Here is a 17,993-nt window from a genome sequence, read left to right as displayed (position 1 = left end):
TTGCAATATGTCAACAAAGTATGTCTGTGACTTTTCTCACTCCTAATTTTAAAAATCACAGATCAATAAAATAAGCCATATTACTATATTTGGATTAATAACTAACAAACCTAGCTTCTCACATCTCAAATGGAATTCATTCAAAATTACTTTGAAAGACACTCAAAATGTACTTGAAATGTACATTTTAATAACTGTATCTGCATAAAAGTTAAAAATAAATACATTTGATATCCCAAGGATTTTAATATCTCTAATATCACTTACACAATATGGTTCTCCAAAGAAAGTTTGCCATTACATAGCCTATAAAATCATTTTATTGCTTTGAATATGCCCCTTTATTTGAGAAAATCTTCAGTTTCCTTATTTAAATCAACCTAACAAAAAGGATCAATTATCACTTTTAATCATATAATAAATGTGCATTTTTATGCCATAGTTTCAAATAAAAATCATTTTCAAAGGTTTTTAATAATTGTAGCACGACTGTCTCATAAACACAATACACAGTGTTTTATTGCCCATGTACACAGTAAAAAAAATTCTTTGCAATTCACAAGAATCAGGGTCTAAAAATACCATTCTGTATATGATCATTCAATAAAACTAACAAAAACTGAATTTTGCAAAATGATATTTAAGCATACAATTATCCTATAAGATAAAGCTTTCTATTCAAATAATAAAATGCATTTATCAAAATTCTAAATGTAAGACTAATCATCATAAATTTTAAAGTTTTGAAAAAAACTAAAGTATCTATATGAAAGATTCTAAACCCCCTATATTTTATAAAATAGTTAACAAATATTAATTTTAAAAAATTCACTGCAATTGCTATTCAATATTTAGATATTTATCTCAGACTCAGCACATGCAAAGTACACAGTATATTCTGAGCTATGTACCACAAAGAGCAGAAAAATACATAAGAAATCTTTCTTAAACTTATCAAGGAGAAAACAAACTAATAACGACGATACAACATATACACCTCAGAAACATGGAATTTCACAGCTTGAAGGGATATTCAAGTTTATTTAATCTGACATAGGCAATCACATATGAGAGATCTTGTATTCAAAGTAGGGAAATTTCTTTACGCTTTCTTAAAAGTTCACCTTTATGCCTACATTAAACAAATAGAGGTCTTCTATTCTCTTGAATTTTTCCACTTGTGAAATGCTTCTGTATGCCTTTTACTCACTTCTCTTTTGCAGCACTGGTTTTATCATAAATAAAACACATACACACAACAAACATCTATCATCTATCATTTGTTATGAATATTTTACCTGTTGCAATTTTTCCTTTAACATTATTCATATTTTGTTGTTAGTTTTTGTTTTCTGGGTGTTTTTTTTTTTTCTTTTTGATGCAGAAAAACCTATAGATCATTTCTTCACGTTTTCTATCTTGAAGCCATTCTGAGAAAGATTTAGAGGGTCACCAGTGTTTTCATCTACTAGTCATATGTGTTCTATTTTAAAAATTAATTATTCAGTCCATCTGGGATTTTATTCTGGGGCATACTGTGAAATAACGGTTCAATTTAATTCATTTTCCACATGCTTATAACATTAAAGTTGAATAGAAGATGCCAAAAAAACAAATCAAAAAATGTAAAGGAAAGAAAAAGGCGGGGGGGAGAAAAACAAGGAAATCATGCACAAAACAGAGAACAATTAACCCAGCCTTGGAATTTTTCCACAGCATCTTTCAATACCAGAGGACAAGTGACCAGTGTTTGCAGAGTTCTGAAGGAAAGAAACCATGTCCTCCACAGCCGTCTGCCTAACCAAGATGTGTACACAGGATAACTACAGCAAAAGATATTCTCAACAACAAAGAGCCACCTCTGAGACCTTCCTAAATAATTGTACTTATTAATGGAAACTAGATAACTAAAATCTGAAGAAAAATTAAAATTCAAGGATGGAAAAGTTCGGGTAAAAAAAAATCATGGTGAGTACTGTATTCCAGTTAGAGATAGAACTAGAATTAAACAATTATAGGCCTTAATTACAAAACAAGGTAAATGGTATAAAGCTTAAATAAGTAAAAATAATATAACAAAAAAAAAATTGAGAGGTGACAGGAAGGTAGAGCATACATGTGCATCTTTCAAAAATGATCAGTTTACATGGTTGAACAGAAATGTGTGTCATAAAACCATAACTATAACTTTATGCTTTTCATAATCTTATTTCTTAACTATAGACAGATCTTCCAAAATATATACTACATCTTGTAGTTAAGAAGTATTTATTTGGAAGTGCTACCATTCTTTTATGTACCTTTAATTTCTTTTCCTTTTCATAAATTTAAGTAAAGATAAATTTAATCCTTTTTATTTAAAATAATAGCCATACTATGATCAACAAACCAATAGGAAAGAAAGAAGGGAGGGAGGAGGAAGTAGAAAGAGAAGGAAGTTGCACTTCTGGTTATCTAATGTATCATGGCAATTATTTAAGGAGTGATTTTTTAAATTTCTTTTTTGTATTTTAATTTTTTTAATGAACTTATGCCAAGATAATAATGATTTTTTTCCTCTGTTATGAAAAATCAAAAACAAAGTAGTCATAAAATAGAGATAAATAATCAAGGTTACAAGGACACTGTACATCTTTTGAAAACTACGTAAGTGAGTTTGAGTCACAAACAACATACCTGGATATCAAAGGTATAGGTCACAGATTTTGAGCCAAGGGGTGGTCCTCTGGGATCTTTTAACTTTGCATAAACAGAACTGTGAGGTGGAAGTCTACTTTGTATTTTAGTACACAACTAAATGAACTATTTAGGAAGTCTGATCTCCTGAATAAACAAACCCGATGACCGCCCACCTCAATCCCTGTCCTAAACTGTCGCCTGCAGCAGCTGACTCTGCTCAGGCTCCCTCCTTTACACTCTAAACAGCAGCTTCAGTGCTTTGCACACAGCAATGTGGCACATATTGTTGAGTGATGAATAGGGCTTTCTCCTGAGTGCTCTCAGCTCTGTCAGTGTCTATGCAGGCTTCTTCCCATACTTCTTCCTTCCCTTACCCTCCTACATGTAGGTGTCCCCCAAGGTTTGGTTCTTACTTCACTCCTCTTCTAATTTTCCTGAATTACCTCATTCACTAACAAACTCTAGCTCTGGCTTCTCTTCTGAACACCAAACCTAAATCTGGAAGTATGTGCTAGACATCTCTACAAGGATACCCTCCATCACATCTCAGTCTGATATGCCAGAGGTGAATTATCCCTGTCCCTCCCCTCTCCACATTGCACTCTGGCCTCTCTGTCATCACTTACATCTTTAACCCCAACTTCCCTTACATCTCCCATCTCCAGTAGGGGCAACAGCAACTCGTTTAACTTCCTGGTCACAGAGACTGAAAACCTGGGCATCATCCTCAACTTCTTCCTCTCCCTGAGTCCCTAGCTTTTACACCTTCATAGTATCTCTCAGCGCAATCTGTCCTTCTACCCACTCTGACATCATCCAATGCAAAAAAAAAAAAACAGCACAGTATGATGAAAAGAAAACAAGGTCTGGACTCAAAAGACTTAGGATTTAGGAGTTCTCTTGGGGTGCAATGGGTTAAAGAAGGCATTGTCACTGCAGCAGCTTGGGTTGCTGCTATGGAGATCCCTGACCTGAGAACTTCCAAGTGCTGTGGGCACAGCCTTCCCCCTCTCCAAGACCTAGGATATGAGTATCAGCTTTGCTCTGAATTTGCTTTTTTGCTTTGAAATCTTGTATATATTACCTAACATATTTTTAGCACAAATCTTTAAAGCAAAGGATACTTCTGGAGGATATAAATTTACATATATGATTTAGGAATAGTTATTGTATAAATTGTGTGAAAATACATACATAAACACATACATATGTAGATGTCTATGTATACACAAGCATGATATGTATATAAGCATATATGAATGAATGGTATTATTATTATAGAATATACCCCCATAAATTAGTACAAAAATGTCCAATTTTAATCTCTCAGTTCTCTAGGTAACCTTTTATCCTGAGTGAAAAGCATCACTTGTTTCCTCTTAGTCTGCAATTTGCTCTCCTTTACCAAAAGCATAAAACCAAAACTCCTAAGCGTGGATTTCCAGGTGCTCCATTTCCAACTCCACCATAGCTTTCTGACCTCATTTCCCAGTACATCCCCCTCCCTCCCTCACGTTCTATCAGGACACACCCCTATACTTTCTTTTCCCAAATACACCCTGCATCTATGCTGTTCTCTCCAGTCTAGAATTTCCATTTTGCACCTCTCCTTCAAGGTCTAATTCAAATATCGCCCTCTCAACAATACCTCCAATGATTCTCTACCAAGATATGTGGCCCATATTCCACCTTGTAAATAGAAGGATCTTTACAATTCTCTCTATTCAACTAGATTATAAATACCTGAAGACCAGAGACAGTGGAGTATTCACCTTTGACTCTCCATTACTTATCTGATATGCATTAGACATTTAATGGATGTATATAGAACTGAATGCATAAATAATGCCCCTTAAGTCTTTCAATTTCAAACAAGAAGTAGAAACATATAGAAAATTAAAACTATACAGTAAAAATGTATAATTAATAAATGATTGGGGAGAGGGATAAATTGTGAGAATGATACTGACACACACACTACTATACATAACACAGAAAACTAACAAGGATCTACTGTATAGCACAGGGAGGTCTACTCAGTGTTCTATAAAATCTTATATAGGAAAAACAATGGATATATGTATATGCATAACTGATTCACTCTGCTGTATACTGAAATTAATACAACATTATAAATCACCTATACTCCAATGAACTATTTTAAAATGACTAATTATACATATTTTTTCAATGAAAATGGAGAAAAAAATTTTAATACATTACTAAGCTTTAAACTAAACAAAAATATTGTTTGGTGCTCCCTCTGCTGGCTTTGCAGTAGCAACATAAGGATGCTGAACAATAACACCACAAAGAAGTAAACACAGATACAGTTTATCTGCTCCTTGTAACTCCTGCAAATAACCAGAGTAGAAATTTCTCACTCAGTTCATTTGGAAATAAGCCTATCTGCAAAAAGGCTGGACTATGAAAGTTGTTTATAAAGAGACAAAACTGATCTAATAATTTTGGTGATAAGAATTCCTCTAAGAATTCCTGTTTATATCTTAATTTTCTAACTAAGCTACCTACCTTACATATAAAAAAATTTTAATTTTAGCTGAAACTATTGAGAAACAAAGCAGGATGAGATCTTTTTGTTTTCTTATTAATCTATGGTTTTTAAAAACAGATTAGGAACAGAAGAGGTTAAATTCTTCTTGTGTTTCTAAACAGAGTTATTCTGAGTACCCTGAAGGCATTTAATTCCAAAACAGGAAGCCACAGAGAGGAACACTTGGTTACACTAATGTTATGCAGATCTTTTGGAACATATTTTCCTAAACACGTGCTGAAAGAACCTTTTCTATACCGTACACTATCACATGAAATTGGAGAAGGGTCCCACGGATAACACAGTGCATTTACTGCTCAAATTGTCCTTTACTATTTTCCTCCACTCTTCTTACTTTAAATGGTCTTCTGCTTGCTCATAGAAAGAGTGGTAAGACAATCAGGTTGGGGTCAGAGAATATTTATTCACACACTATAATTCAGCTGGTTTTGCTTATACTTGTACAAGATCTATGATATGGTATATGGCAGTCAATTTAAAAAAAAAAATGATCATGACCTGATACCATAGAAAGATTAGCCTGAAACCAGCGCAGCCATCACTATTAAAGATCAGTGTCCTTTCTAATAAATTCATGTTTTCTATGCTTTTAATCGCACTATAAAATCTCTTTAAGCTAAAACATGTTAAATAAGATCTCACTCATTGCTGAAACAAAGAATAATAGTAAACTACAGGCAAGTGGAAAAAGCAGTGGATTCATGTGAGTAAGTGGCGTGAATGCTGGAGCTACCTGTTACTGAGCTAATAATTTAACAGTGTTGGCTCTCGTTCCCAACCTCTCAAATAAGGGTTCAAACTACTAGTGACCAACAAGGTACTTCCTAAGAGTCTGTGACTAAATAGGTGAACCAGATCCTAGGTCCACTTTAAGTTACAGGTGTAAGACAGAAAAAAAAAAAAAAAAAAAAAAAAAAACACAAAGGTGAGTGCATTTTTCATACACCATCTGATTTCATATACCATTTCAATGCCATGTTTAAAAATAGCTCTTTTTCTTAGTTTCTCTCTTAGTTTATATTCAGTTACGTTTTAAAGAAAGTAAATGATCACTGAGCAATTATCATTCTGTGCTGGAAATTAAGGTTTCATGCACATTCTTGATTATCCATAAAAATGAAGTGCAATATTAAAAGCACTAGTCTAGTCAGAGGAAGCCAAGTAGGAAAAATAGTCAATATATTTGGATCTGCTTATGGTTACTTTCAAAGAATTTATGAAAATATTTATTCCGTTCTCAACATTTAGGCATTAAGAATTTTGTTGAAATCAGCTGCGAAAACGTCAAAATAGTATTTACATCCATTCTGCAGAGCTTGGAAATTATTTTTCCTTAAAAAAAGTCTCCATGAGAACAAGAAAAGGGTTTAGCTGCTACAGTGAGCTACTATTGGCATTCTTGTGCTGGCAATTGTGAATGCCCCTGCCCCCCACCACTGAGATGGCTGAGATGAGTGATTGCTTAGTGAGTGGGTGCCTCCCTGTTAGGGCCATAAGACAATGGCAGACAGACACAGAGAAGTAGGCAGAAAGTCAAAGAACAGAGGATATTCCCAGGCTCACCCTGACTCTGTCATCCAGTATATGGCAACCTTGAAAATGCTGAGCTGATGTCTTTTGAGCAGGGCTGTCAAATCATTAGATTTGTTTTTGGAATTTCAGCTCATGAATATGTCATCTAATGCTATGGGGGCATCTCATTGAAATGTACAATTACACATATGACTGTAGCAAAGAAATCTTTACATCCCAAAAGATTAACAGCAATTCTTCATCATCCAGTGATTCATTTCACTTTAAATTATTGAATTCTCTATTCCGAAATGATACAACAACAAGTTTCCAGAGTTGTAAATTAGCTGGCAGTCGGACAATATCTTAAAAAGCCATTTTGAAGTGTGGAAGAAAAAATATTCAGAATATGTGAATCATTTTCATTTAATATAATATACACCCAGTGACGAATGAAGGAATGAACACGGGAGACTTATGATGTGGTTTGTTACAAAACGGAAACAGTAGTAACCAATAAAAGTTATGCTTCTTGCATTCTTTACGGTAATCTGTTTACCCTGTTAGCCAATACCAGTGCAGTAAACTACTAAACAATTTCTGAACGTTTCTGTAAAGAAAATTTCATTTCTGAGTGAAATTACTGAACATTTTCTGTAGAGAAAATACCAGGGAAGGTCATTTATCAGGCTCCAGCTGTGTTGATGTCATTATGTGCAAGTGTATGACATCTAACACTGACATTATTAGGTGCTCATCATAATAACACAGTCCTTTCTACACTCTATGATAGAGTATGAACTGATAACAAAATCAACTTATGTATATCACATTCTTTTCAAACACGTCAATGAACACTAGACATTTTGAACCAAAAATACATATAAATGAATGTAACTTTATATTCCAGATGTTTTCCCCATAGAAAATAACAACAAAAGACTTTATCCATGATGATTCAATACAATCTCATATTGAACTTTAATGATGAAGATTAAATTGCCTCCTTTAAGATCGGCAGGTCTCTAAAGTTGCTTAAAAGTTAATTTAATAGCAAGCCAAAAACTGCTATGCAGGGGAGTACCATGGTCAGCTTGGAGTTTTGGAAATACCATGCTGGAAGCCATGTTGGCCATGTGGCAGGGCTGGGGACAGGATAGTGACTAGTGAGAATGAAGACTATGGAATCCAAAAGACTCAATTGTCGGCAATGGGGGACAGGTGACTCAGCCTGTGCTTTAATTTCCTCATTTAAAAAACAAAGAATAATGATAATACTCACCTAGGAGGGTTACCATGAGAATGAAATAAGTGCTTCATAAAGGTCAGCTATTCATCCTGTGAGCTGTTCCAAGAAAGCTTACAAATGCTTGCTTAAAAGTTAATTTAATAAGATAATGGCATTTAAGAAAACACTGTTAGTTTTAAATTGTTTTAACCCTAGTCTATCTATTGCTTTAGCTAAATGATGTGGTAGCCAAAATTAGTACAGAATCTGTTCAGTTAACTTACAACTCAATTTGACTGAAAAATAAAATATTAAATCAGTTTATTCAATATAATACAGAAAAATGGATTACTGGACTTAATTTTTTAATACTGATATGCTGTAACCACACAAAGTTAGATCCAAAACTGACAGAAATGTTTTAGCATTACCTAAAAGTTAACAGTTAATTTTGAAGAGAGAGATGAGAAAATTTCATTATAGACTTAATTTACCTCACCTTGTGGACAGAGAGTAGGCGCTTTAGAAACTATGAGGCAAGTAGGAGTGTAAATTATTGTAATTACCTAGGAAGATTGATTGGTATAATCTACTAAAGATGGACATATACATGCCCTCGAGCCCATCCATTCCACTCCCAAGTATAACCCCACAGAAATATGTCCAGGTATGCAGCAAAAGAGATGTACAAGAATGTTCATAGCAGCGTTCTTTGTAATAGCCAAAAAATGGAAAGAATCCAAACCCCCATCATTCTAAAGAATATATAAACAAACGCAGTAAATTCACACAATGTAATCATATACTTCAGGTAGAATAAACAAACAACTAACTACATAGAGCTTGGATAAATTTTATAAAACAATATTGAAAAAAAAGAAGGCACATACAAAAGAGTATGTTGTATATGAGATACTTACATAAGGTCAGGAACAAGAGGCAAAATTAATGTTGAGTATCGGAAGTGAGGTTAGCGTAATGGTTGGAGAGCAGGTAGTGACTGAAAGTGTCTAGGAGGGTCCTGTGGTTCTGGTAATGTTCTCCTTTATCTGGGTATTGGATATATAGATGTAATGGCATTGTAAACCCTCAAGGAGCTTTAAAAAATAAACAAATAAGCAAACAAGCCTAGAAACCTGTAGACAGAAGCAATGGGAGAATCACTGAAGCCCATCCCCAGGTGTACATACATACAGTGGAATTTAGCATGGATTTCTAAAGGAAAGGTAAGTCTTTTTCCAGGGCAGGGAAGGGAGACAAGTGGGAAGCAGGACAAGGGAAGGAAGCTGCAGAACAAAACTAGCAATAAGCCATAGACATGTGGTAGAAAAAAAGAAGAGAAAGGGGTAGGCAGGTTTATATAAGAGTGAATCCCAATCCACGAGCACAGTGTAAGACAGCTACAGTGAAAGGCCCACAGAATAAAGGCTGGGACTACAGGCTCAAAACAGTCCCTGTTATATGATGACCTCATTTTAGAATGCAAAGGGAATCACAATTGTTGATCATTGTATACTGTGCTAAAAGCTTTACAAAGAAATTATTTTACATTTTATTAGATCAAGATCCCAAAAAGAGCTCAGATGTTTATTGAACTTAATTGCCATAATCCTTATGTAAAAAGTATTATTACCTTTGTCTGCAAATAAAGAACCTGAGGCCTGATGAGTTAGTTATCTGTGCAAGGTGTTTTTTTTGTTTGTTTTTCATTTTTTGTTTTTTAATAAAAAGCAAGTGGTAGAAGAAGGTTTGTCTTTTTTTTCTTGGAGAGGAGTTGGGAAGAAAGAAGGAAAGAGGCAAAGGTAACCAACCCCTTCACTTTAGCCCTTCTCTCAGCAAAATACGTTGTGATCTTTAGAAGGTTTGGTTCAAATGAATTGAACATGGTATATATCACATTGGTTAAGGATTTCATCTGAGCATCAAGTTAAGATTCCTCAAACTTTAAAAGTATTCAAATTGGGTGCGAAATGAGACCTAGATGCCAAGGAAAAGCAGGACCAAACAGCTGGGATCCCACAAATGTTTCCATAAAGCAGAGCTGAACTATGGCCTAGTATGTATCAGGTAAGGACATCCCAAACCCCCCACCACTCCAAACTGCAATATTTTCTGTAAAGAAAATATAAGGAAAGGCCATTTATCAGCCTCCGGTTATGCCGATGCTTTGCACCATAAAAACTCTACATTAAAGCAAAAATGCTTGCTACAACTGTTCTCTTTGAGTAACTAAAACCAAGATAGATAGATAGATAGATAGATAGATAGATAGATAGATAGATAGATAGGGATGATATGATATATAAATACATAAGTCATCAAAACTTACTCTTTGAAAATGTATAGGTCAAATTATGTGTGGCCAGTAGTTTTATGTACTGGAAAATTCATTTAAATCTCCAAGAAAGCATAATTTTACAGTGTTTACCATTGTATTCTTACTGATATTTGGTTTACATATTTGGAATCTTGAAAAGAAATTTTCTTTTTTATATGACATTTATCTAGCTTAGCAAGCAAAAGATTTTCTCCTTCTGTTCCTAATGGAGCAGGTATCCAACAACTATTGTGTGTAACTACTTAATAATATCTGTGTCAGTAGAATAAGCACGGGCCTGTAAGTCCTAGAGTGTTTTCAGTCTACTTGCTATAGACTTATAGTGCAGGCAGGGTGCCATAATCTAAACTTATAAACTTGTAACTTTAATATGTTAGATCTCTTAATTATAGAATTGTGAATACAAATCCAAAATATATACCACATCAACGTCTTAACATTTTCTGAAGAAATTCACATAATTCAAACACCAAGGAAAAATAAAAATACACCACCACAAAATAAGACAGAAGAGATACACATTTCATGTCTCATAAATCTTAAAATGTGCCTGGCTTATAGCTTATTGGTCAATACTTCCTATAGCAAATTAATTAATAACAAAATTCGTAAGACACAACACTTCATGTATCAGAAAGACTGCTAAGTGTGTGAAGTCACAATGTGTCCACAAAATCCTATTTCACTAGTGCCTTCCATTAAAAGAATATCCTATATCACAACACTGTAAATTAATTATACTTCAATAAAACTTCTAAAATGAAAAAAAAAGAATATGCTGCCCTCTGAATAATGTGAAAACAAGAACTTGGGTACTAAGTATTCACTTGAAGGAACACCTGCCGTTATTGATATGAAGTAAGGAGAAATCTAATTTTATCAAATCTCATATAAGAAAAGTTCATCATGGGTAATTTGATAGGGATTGCATTGAATCTGTAGATTGCTTTGGGTAGTATGGCCATTTTCACAATATTGATTTTTCCAATCCAGGAACATGGAATATCTTTCCATTTCTTTACATCTTCTTTGATTTCTTTGATTAAAGTTTTATAGTTCTCGGCATATAGGTCCTTTACCTCTTTGGTCAGGTGTATTCCGAGGTATTTGATTTTGTGAGGTACAATTTTAAAAGGTATCGTATTTTTGTATTCCTTTTCTAATGTTTCATTGCTGGTATACAGAAATGCAACTGACTTCTGAATGTTAATCTTATATCCTGCCACTTTGCTGAATTTATTAATCAGTTCAAGGAGTTTTGGGGTTGAGTCCTTAGGGTTTTCTAGGTATAGTATCATGTCATCTGCATACAGTGACAGTTTGATCTCTTCTCTTCCTATATGGATGCCTTTTATTTCTTTTGTTTGTCTAATTGCTGTGGCTAGGACTTCCAAAACTATGTTGAAGAACAGTGGTGAGAGTGGGCATCCCTGTCTTATTCCAGATTTGAGTGAGAAGGCTTTCAGTTTTTCCCCATTGAGTATTATATTTGCTGTGGGTTTCTCATAAATGGCTTTGATTATATTCAGGAATGTTCCCTCTATACCCACTTTGGCGAGGGTCTTGATCATGAATGGATGTTGGACTTTGTCAAATGCTTTTTCTGCGTCTATTGAGATGATCATATGATTTTTGACTTTTCTTTTGTTAATGTGGTGTATGATGCTGATTGATTTGCGTATGTTGAACCATCCTTGTGAACCTGGGATGAACCCAACCTGGTCATGGTGTATAATTTTTTTGGTATGTTGTTGGATTCGGTTGGCTAAGATTTTGTTGAGAATTTTTGCATCTATATTCATCAATGATATTGGGCGATAGTTTTCTTTTTTGGTGGTATCTCTGTCTGGTTTTGGAATGAGGGTGATGGTGGCATCATAGAATGTCTTTGGGAGTATTCCTTCTTCTTCGACCTTTTGAAAGAGTTTAAGGAGGATGGGCACCAATTCCTCTTTATATGTTTGATAAAATTCACCTGGGAAGCCATCTGGTCCTGGACGTTTATTTGTAGGGAGTGTTTTTATGACCTCTTCAATTTCATTTCTAGTGATTGGTTTGTTCAGTTGGTCTGTTTCTTTTTGATTCTGTTTTGGCAGGCTGTCAGATTCTAGAAAATTGTCCACTTCTGCCAGATTGTCAAACTTGTTTCCGTATAGTTGTTCATAATATTCTCTTATGGTTTTTTGTATTTCTGCTGTATCCGTTGTGATTTCTCCTTTTTCATTTATAATTTTGGTTATTTGGGTTCTTTCTCTCCTCTTTTTAGTGAGTCTGGCCAGGGGTTTGTCAATTTTGTTCACCTTTTCAAAGAACCAGCTCTTGGTTTTATTAATTTTCTCTATTGTTTTTTGAGTCTCTATTTTATTGATTTCTTCTTTGATCTTTATAATTTCCTTCCTTCTGCTGACTTTAGGACTTTTTTGTTCTTCTTTTTCTAATTCGTTTAGGTGGAGGGTTAAGTTGTCAGTTTGGGATCTTTCTTCCATGACATTTTTCACAGAACTAGAACAAACAATCCAAACATTTATATGGAACAACAAAAGACCCAGAATTGCCAAAGCAATCCTGAGAAACAAAAACCAAGCAGGAGGCATAACTCTCCCAGACTTAAAGAAATACTACAAAGCCACAGTCATCAAAACAGTGTGGTACTGGTATTAAAACAGACAGACAGACCAATGGAACAGAATAGAGAATCCGGAAATAAACCCTGACACCTATGGTCAATTAATCTTTGACAAGGGAGGCAAGAACATAAAATGGGAAAAGGAAAGTCTATTCAGCAAGCATTGCTGGGAAACCTGGACAGCTGCATGCAAAGCAATGAAACGAGAACACACCCTCACACCATGCACAAAAATCAACTCCAAATGGCTGAAAGACTTAAATTACGACAGGACACCATCAAACTCCTAGAAGAAAACATAGGCAAAACATTCTCTGACATCAACATCATGAATATTTTCTCAGGGCAGTCTCCCAAAGCAATAGAAATTAGAGCAAAAATAAACCCATGGGACCTCATCAAACTGAAAAGCTTTTGCACAGCAAAGGAAACCCAAAAGAAAACAAAAAGACAACTTACAGAATGGGAGAAAACAATTTCAAATGATGCAACTGACAAGGGCTTAATCTCTAGAATATATAAGCAACTTATACAACCCAACAGCAAAAAAACCAATCAATCAATGGAAAAATGGGCAAAAGACCTGAATAGACATTTCTCCAAAGAACATATACAGATGGCCAACAAACACATGAAAAAATGCTCAACATCGCTGATTATAAGAGAAATGCAAATCAAAACTACCATGAGATATCACCTCACACCAGTCAGAATGGCCATCATTAATAAATCCACAAATAACAAGTGCTGGAGGGGCTGTGGAGAAAAGGGAACCCTCCTGCACTGTTGGTGGGAATGTAAACTGATACAGCCACTATGGAGAACAGTTTGGAGATACCTTAGAAATCTATACATAGAACTTCCATATGACCCTGCAATCCCACTCTTGGGCATCTATCCGGACAAAGCTCTACTTAAAAGAGACACATGCACCCGCATGTTCATTGCAGCACTATTCACAATAGCCAGGACATGGAAACAACCCAAATGTCCATCGACAGAGGATTGGATTCGGAAGAGGTGGTATATGTACACAATGGAATACTACTCAGCCATAAAAAAGGATGACATAGTGCCATTTGCAGCAACATGGATGGAACTAGAGAATCTCATCCTGAGTGAAATGAGCCAGAAAGACAAAGACAAATACCATATGATATCACTTATAACTGGAATCTAATATCCAGCACAAATGAACATTTCCTCAGAAAAGAAAATCATGGACTTGGAGAAGAGACCTGTGGCTGCCTGATGGGAGGGGGAGGGAGTGGGAGGGATCGGGAGCTTGGGCTTATCAGACGCAACCTAGAATAGATTTACAAGGAGATCCTGCTGAATAGCATTGAGAACTATGTCTAGATACTCAAGTTGCAACAGAAGAAAGGGTGGGGGAAAAAACTGTAATTGCAATGTACACATCTAAGGATAACCTGACCCCCTTGCTGTACAGTGGGAAAATAAAATAAAAAAAGAAAAGTTCATCAAACTAAAATTCAGCATGGCCCATGCACACATATATTGAAATACTCTTGGCATATAGTATTGGGAGAAATGTACCTACTAGGTCTTCCCCTAAAATCTCCCTGACAGGAAATTTCCTAGTTTCTTCTGAATGTATAATAACAGTAACATTAGTACCTCTAAAAAAGTTGCTCCTTTTTAACTTTTACCTGCTGGTTCTATTCTGCCTCAACAGCAGTCAGGTATGACCATGAGATTAAGCTGTGGCCAAAAAGAGTAAGTGGAAGTGTTTGTAGAAATTCTGGGAAGGTTTCTTAAAAGGGAGAACGTGCGCCCTTTCCCCCACACCACAGCTACGCTTCTTCCTGCTGTCTGGAACAGGGGTGAGATTGCAGGAGCTCCAACAACTGATTCTAAAGTGATATTGAAGACAGAAACAGTCATTCATTGAAGATGGTCAGAGTTCTCAATAACTTCATGGAGCTGCTTCTCTAGCCCTGGACTATCCATCCCTAGACTTTATTTACACAAGAAAATAACCCTATCTGTGTACTCTTGTTATTCATAACTTAGCAACTGAATTCCTAACTCACATATTGAATCTACAGATAGGTTTTCAGGATTTGAAGAGCAACATCACATTCTACCTATATCCTCCCTCTCTAAACTTAAAATTTCCAGCTTCCTCATCATCTGAGTCATCCCCTTCTATACAGTTTCAAGCTTTTCAGAGTCCTTAAAATTTTCAGAATAGAACTCTATAACCCACCAGATGTGATCTGAACAGTGGAGAACGGCAGGATTACTAACTTTCTTTTGCTTCCACTGCAAGATAATCTTATACATAGCTTCTTCAGCAGTCCTCAAGACTAAAGATTCATACTGTGGTTATAGGCAGCCAAAAAAAAAAAAAATTAATTATTCTGCTACTCCACACAACAGAAATAAATTTTGAACCCCAATTTTAGTATCCAACCTAATCAATTATCCTTCTTAGCATCTATCTTCTGATTATTTGTTTTTAAGTATTCTGTATTCCCACCAAGTCCTTGGTAAGAACCTTCATGATCAAGGCAAAACACAGAGCTCTTTAGTGATCCACTGAAGCCTCTCTCTCAGTGGGCAGGAAACACATGACCAATACTCTTGGGACTCTTGTCCCTCTTTCAAGAATTCAGGGCCAAGGACAGGTCATAGGACACCCATGAGTGGCACTCAGGAAGCCCTTGACTCTGATTCCTGCCACCTAGAGAGACTGGCAGCATGGGATGATAGCCTGTGCAGGTGGACAAATGTGCAGGGGAAAGGTGGTTAGGGGAGAAGAGGGGGTCACAGCAGTAGCACTAACCTATATAACAAATACTTGGAAAAAAGTAAGCATGGTCTCTTTAAAAAGAAAAAAATTCTATTAGTATTTTGAGAGTAGGGTGGGGACCTGACTAGTGATTGATTGACAAAGCAGTGTAAATTCCATAACCACCCCATTTGCATAGATATTGATTGCAGTGGGCTTCAAAAGACTGATTATGCTGCTTTTCAGATTTGAAATGAGTGTCTTGTACCTTAGCCCTACAGGAAAACCAAGATAGCAAATGTTAAAGAACTTAAATATGCACATGTGAAAAAATGTATTTATGATTAATGATAATTTATTAAGTGCAATACTGTGCTAAATTACTATAGAGCTGAGTAAGACTGACTTTTTACTGATGAGATTATCTTGTTTATGATTACCATTATTGGCTTTAAAAGAGCTACATCGCTATTTTCTGAATAAGAGACACAGTCTAACATATGCAATGCATTTGGATATTTGATGATATTGTCCCTACAGTAGGCTCAATCACTGTAAATTAAGGGTTCTCTATATTTATAAATGTCTCTCCATTTATAAAAAAAGAATATACAAAAATATATTTAAGTATACAAAGATAAACATACAAATTACAATACTTTATTAATAATTATACCAATATCCCTTAAATAAGTGATCTCAACTGAATTTATTCAATATATAAACAATCACTGCTTTAAAATTAAGAATTAAATATTTTCATTAATCAACATAATTTTTAATTTCATTTAGCTACCATGAGATAGTGGACAAACCACATCCATTCTCTTCTCTGGGAAGCTAGAGATTTGGGCTTAATATTTTTTCCAAATAAATAACATCCATGTTTGACTGACAAATATTTAGATTTGTTCTAGGTTTTTCTTTTTTTTTTCCTGATGAGTAATCTGAGAAAATATAAATCTCAGTGAGGTTGCAATTTGACCACTTTGATAGCTTTTTCTTTTCCTTTTGGTAAAAGATAGAAGATCTACAAATTAGCATGGTTTGTCTAGTTTTTGGTTCATAGCTCATGTCAGTCCAAGTCCCTACATAAATCTAAATTAAATTACATTAAGGATGTAATGCTGCTTTATTGCTTTGATAAAGTTCATTTTTCTATTTTACTTGAATGCTATCAACAAGTCTATGGGCTGTGGGTAAGCTGGACAAAGGTCCAGGCAATTTGGTCAGGCTGACTTGTTGGGGATCATTTAAAGGAGAACTATCTATCTAAACAGTACTTGTGAACTCATATTGTTCTGGCAGCAACTAGGGCTATTTCAATAAACCTTATTTCATTTTAAATAACCCGAAAATTTTTCAATGGCCTTATTAGCTAACAGCTTTGTCTTTAGGTCATGTCAGGTGTGGAAATCAAGAAACGATGATCCCTTTGTCTGCACAGTGTTAGTTAAAACTAACATGAGCAAATAATTTAAAAGAAAAAGCTGAGCTCAATTAAAAAAATCACTATTACCATATATTCTTTCTTTAGCTATTAAAATACTAAACTTAAGAAAAGACTTATACCACATTATTCTTGTGTCACAAAATTGATTAATTAACCTAAATTAAAAGTATTCAATACCTGTACCTAGTCTTAGCTTTTGACAGCCTAGGCTAAAAGATAACTTTCCTGACCATGTTGAATGAGACAACAATACAGCAAAATCCAGACTAAATGTCACAATGAGAAACTAGACTTCCTTAGAGCAAATAATTCATCCTTCTCCATATGGCATCTTTATTGCTTTTTGTTGTTATTAAACCAGTTTTAAGGTATCCATTCTCTTTCTTCTAGTTCTCCAGCTCTATTTAACAATTCTCTCCTGGGCCCACATCACTGTGAATGGGGTATGGTAAATTTTACAGGATAGTTTGGGTTTTCTAAAAGACATGAATAGTAATAAAAAAAAATCTGTGAACATAGAAATATGCCCATTATTTTGCACTCTATAAGTGTAGCATCTTCAGGCATCTTCAGTTATTACAATGAAACTAATATAATGAGAAATGATTAGAAATTTCATTAAATTAAGAAATGAATCATGTTTCTAGTTTGACTGTAGTGTTTAAACATCGCTAGTTGTTGCTCAAGTTGAAATTTATTGTGGCATGACTACTCTAAGTTCTCTTGAAACTTCTTTGGGCAAATACTGTTCTGTAATTTACGATGGTACTTGTTCTTTAGTTAAATCTTTTCATACAATTTAAGGAATTGTGAAAAATACTTTCTAA

General features: G+C 34.9%; 1 protein-coding gene across 9 annotated transcripts in view; it reads right to left on the bottom strand.

The window, feature by feature from the left end:
• The window catches only part of ATG10 (autophagy related 10), a 227,994-nt gene that overhangs the window by 119,770 nt on the left and 90,231 nt on the right, over positions 1-17,993 (bottom strand). For 2 of the 9 annotated variants that reach the window (XM_085008739.1, XM_085008748.1), the window contains exon 4: positions 1,331-12,834. In XM_085008739.1, the coding sequence (XP_084864865.1) occupies positions 11,178-12,834 (1,657 nt within the window). In that variant the 3' untranslated portion in view covers positions 1,331-11,177. 9 annotated transcript variants of the gene reach the window in all.

This window comes from Sus scrofa, chromosome 2, assembly GCF_054392235.1.
Source record: "Sus scrofa isolate SSC_HxYL_T2T_F1_AM1 chromosome 2, Sscrofa_HxYL_maternal_Yorkshire_Landrace_v2.0, whole genome shotgun sequence".
NCBI classification, from domain to species: domain Eukaryota; kingdom Metazoa; phylum Chordata; class Mammalia; order Artiodactyla; family Suidae; genus Sus; species Sus scrofa.
This window is presented reverse-complemented; position numbering and strand designations above follow the sequence as displayed.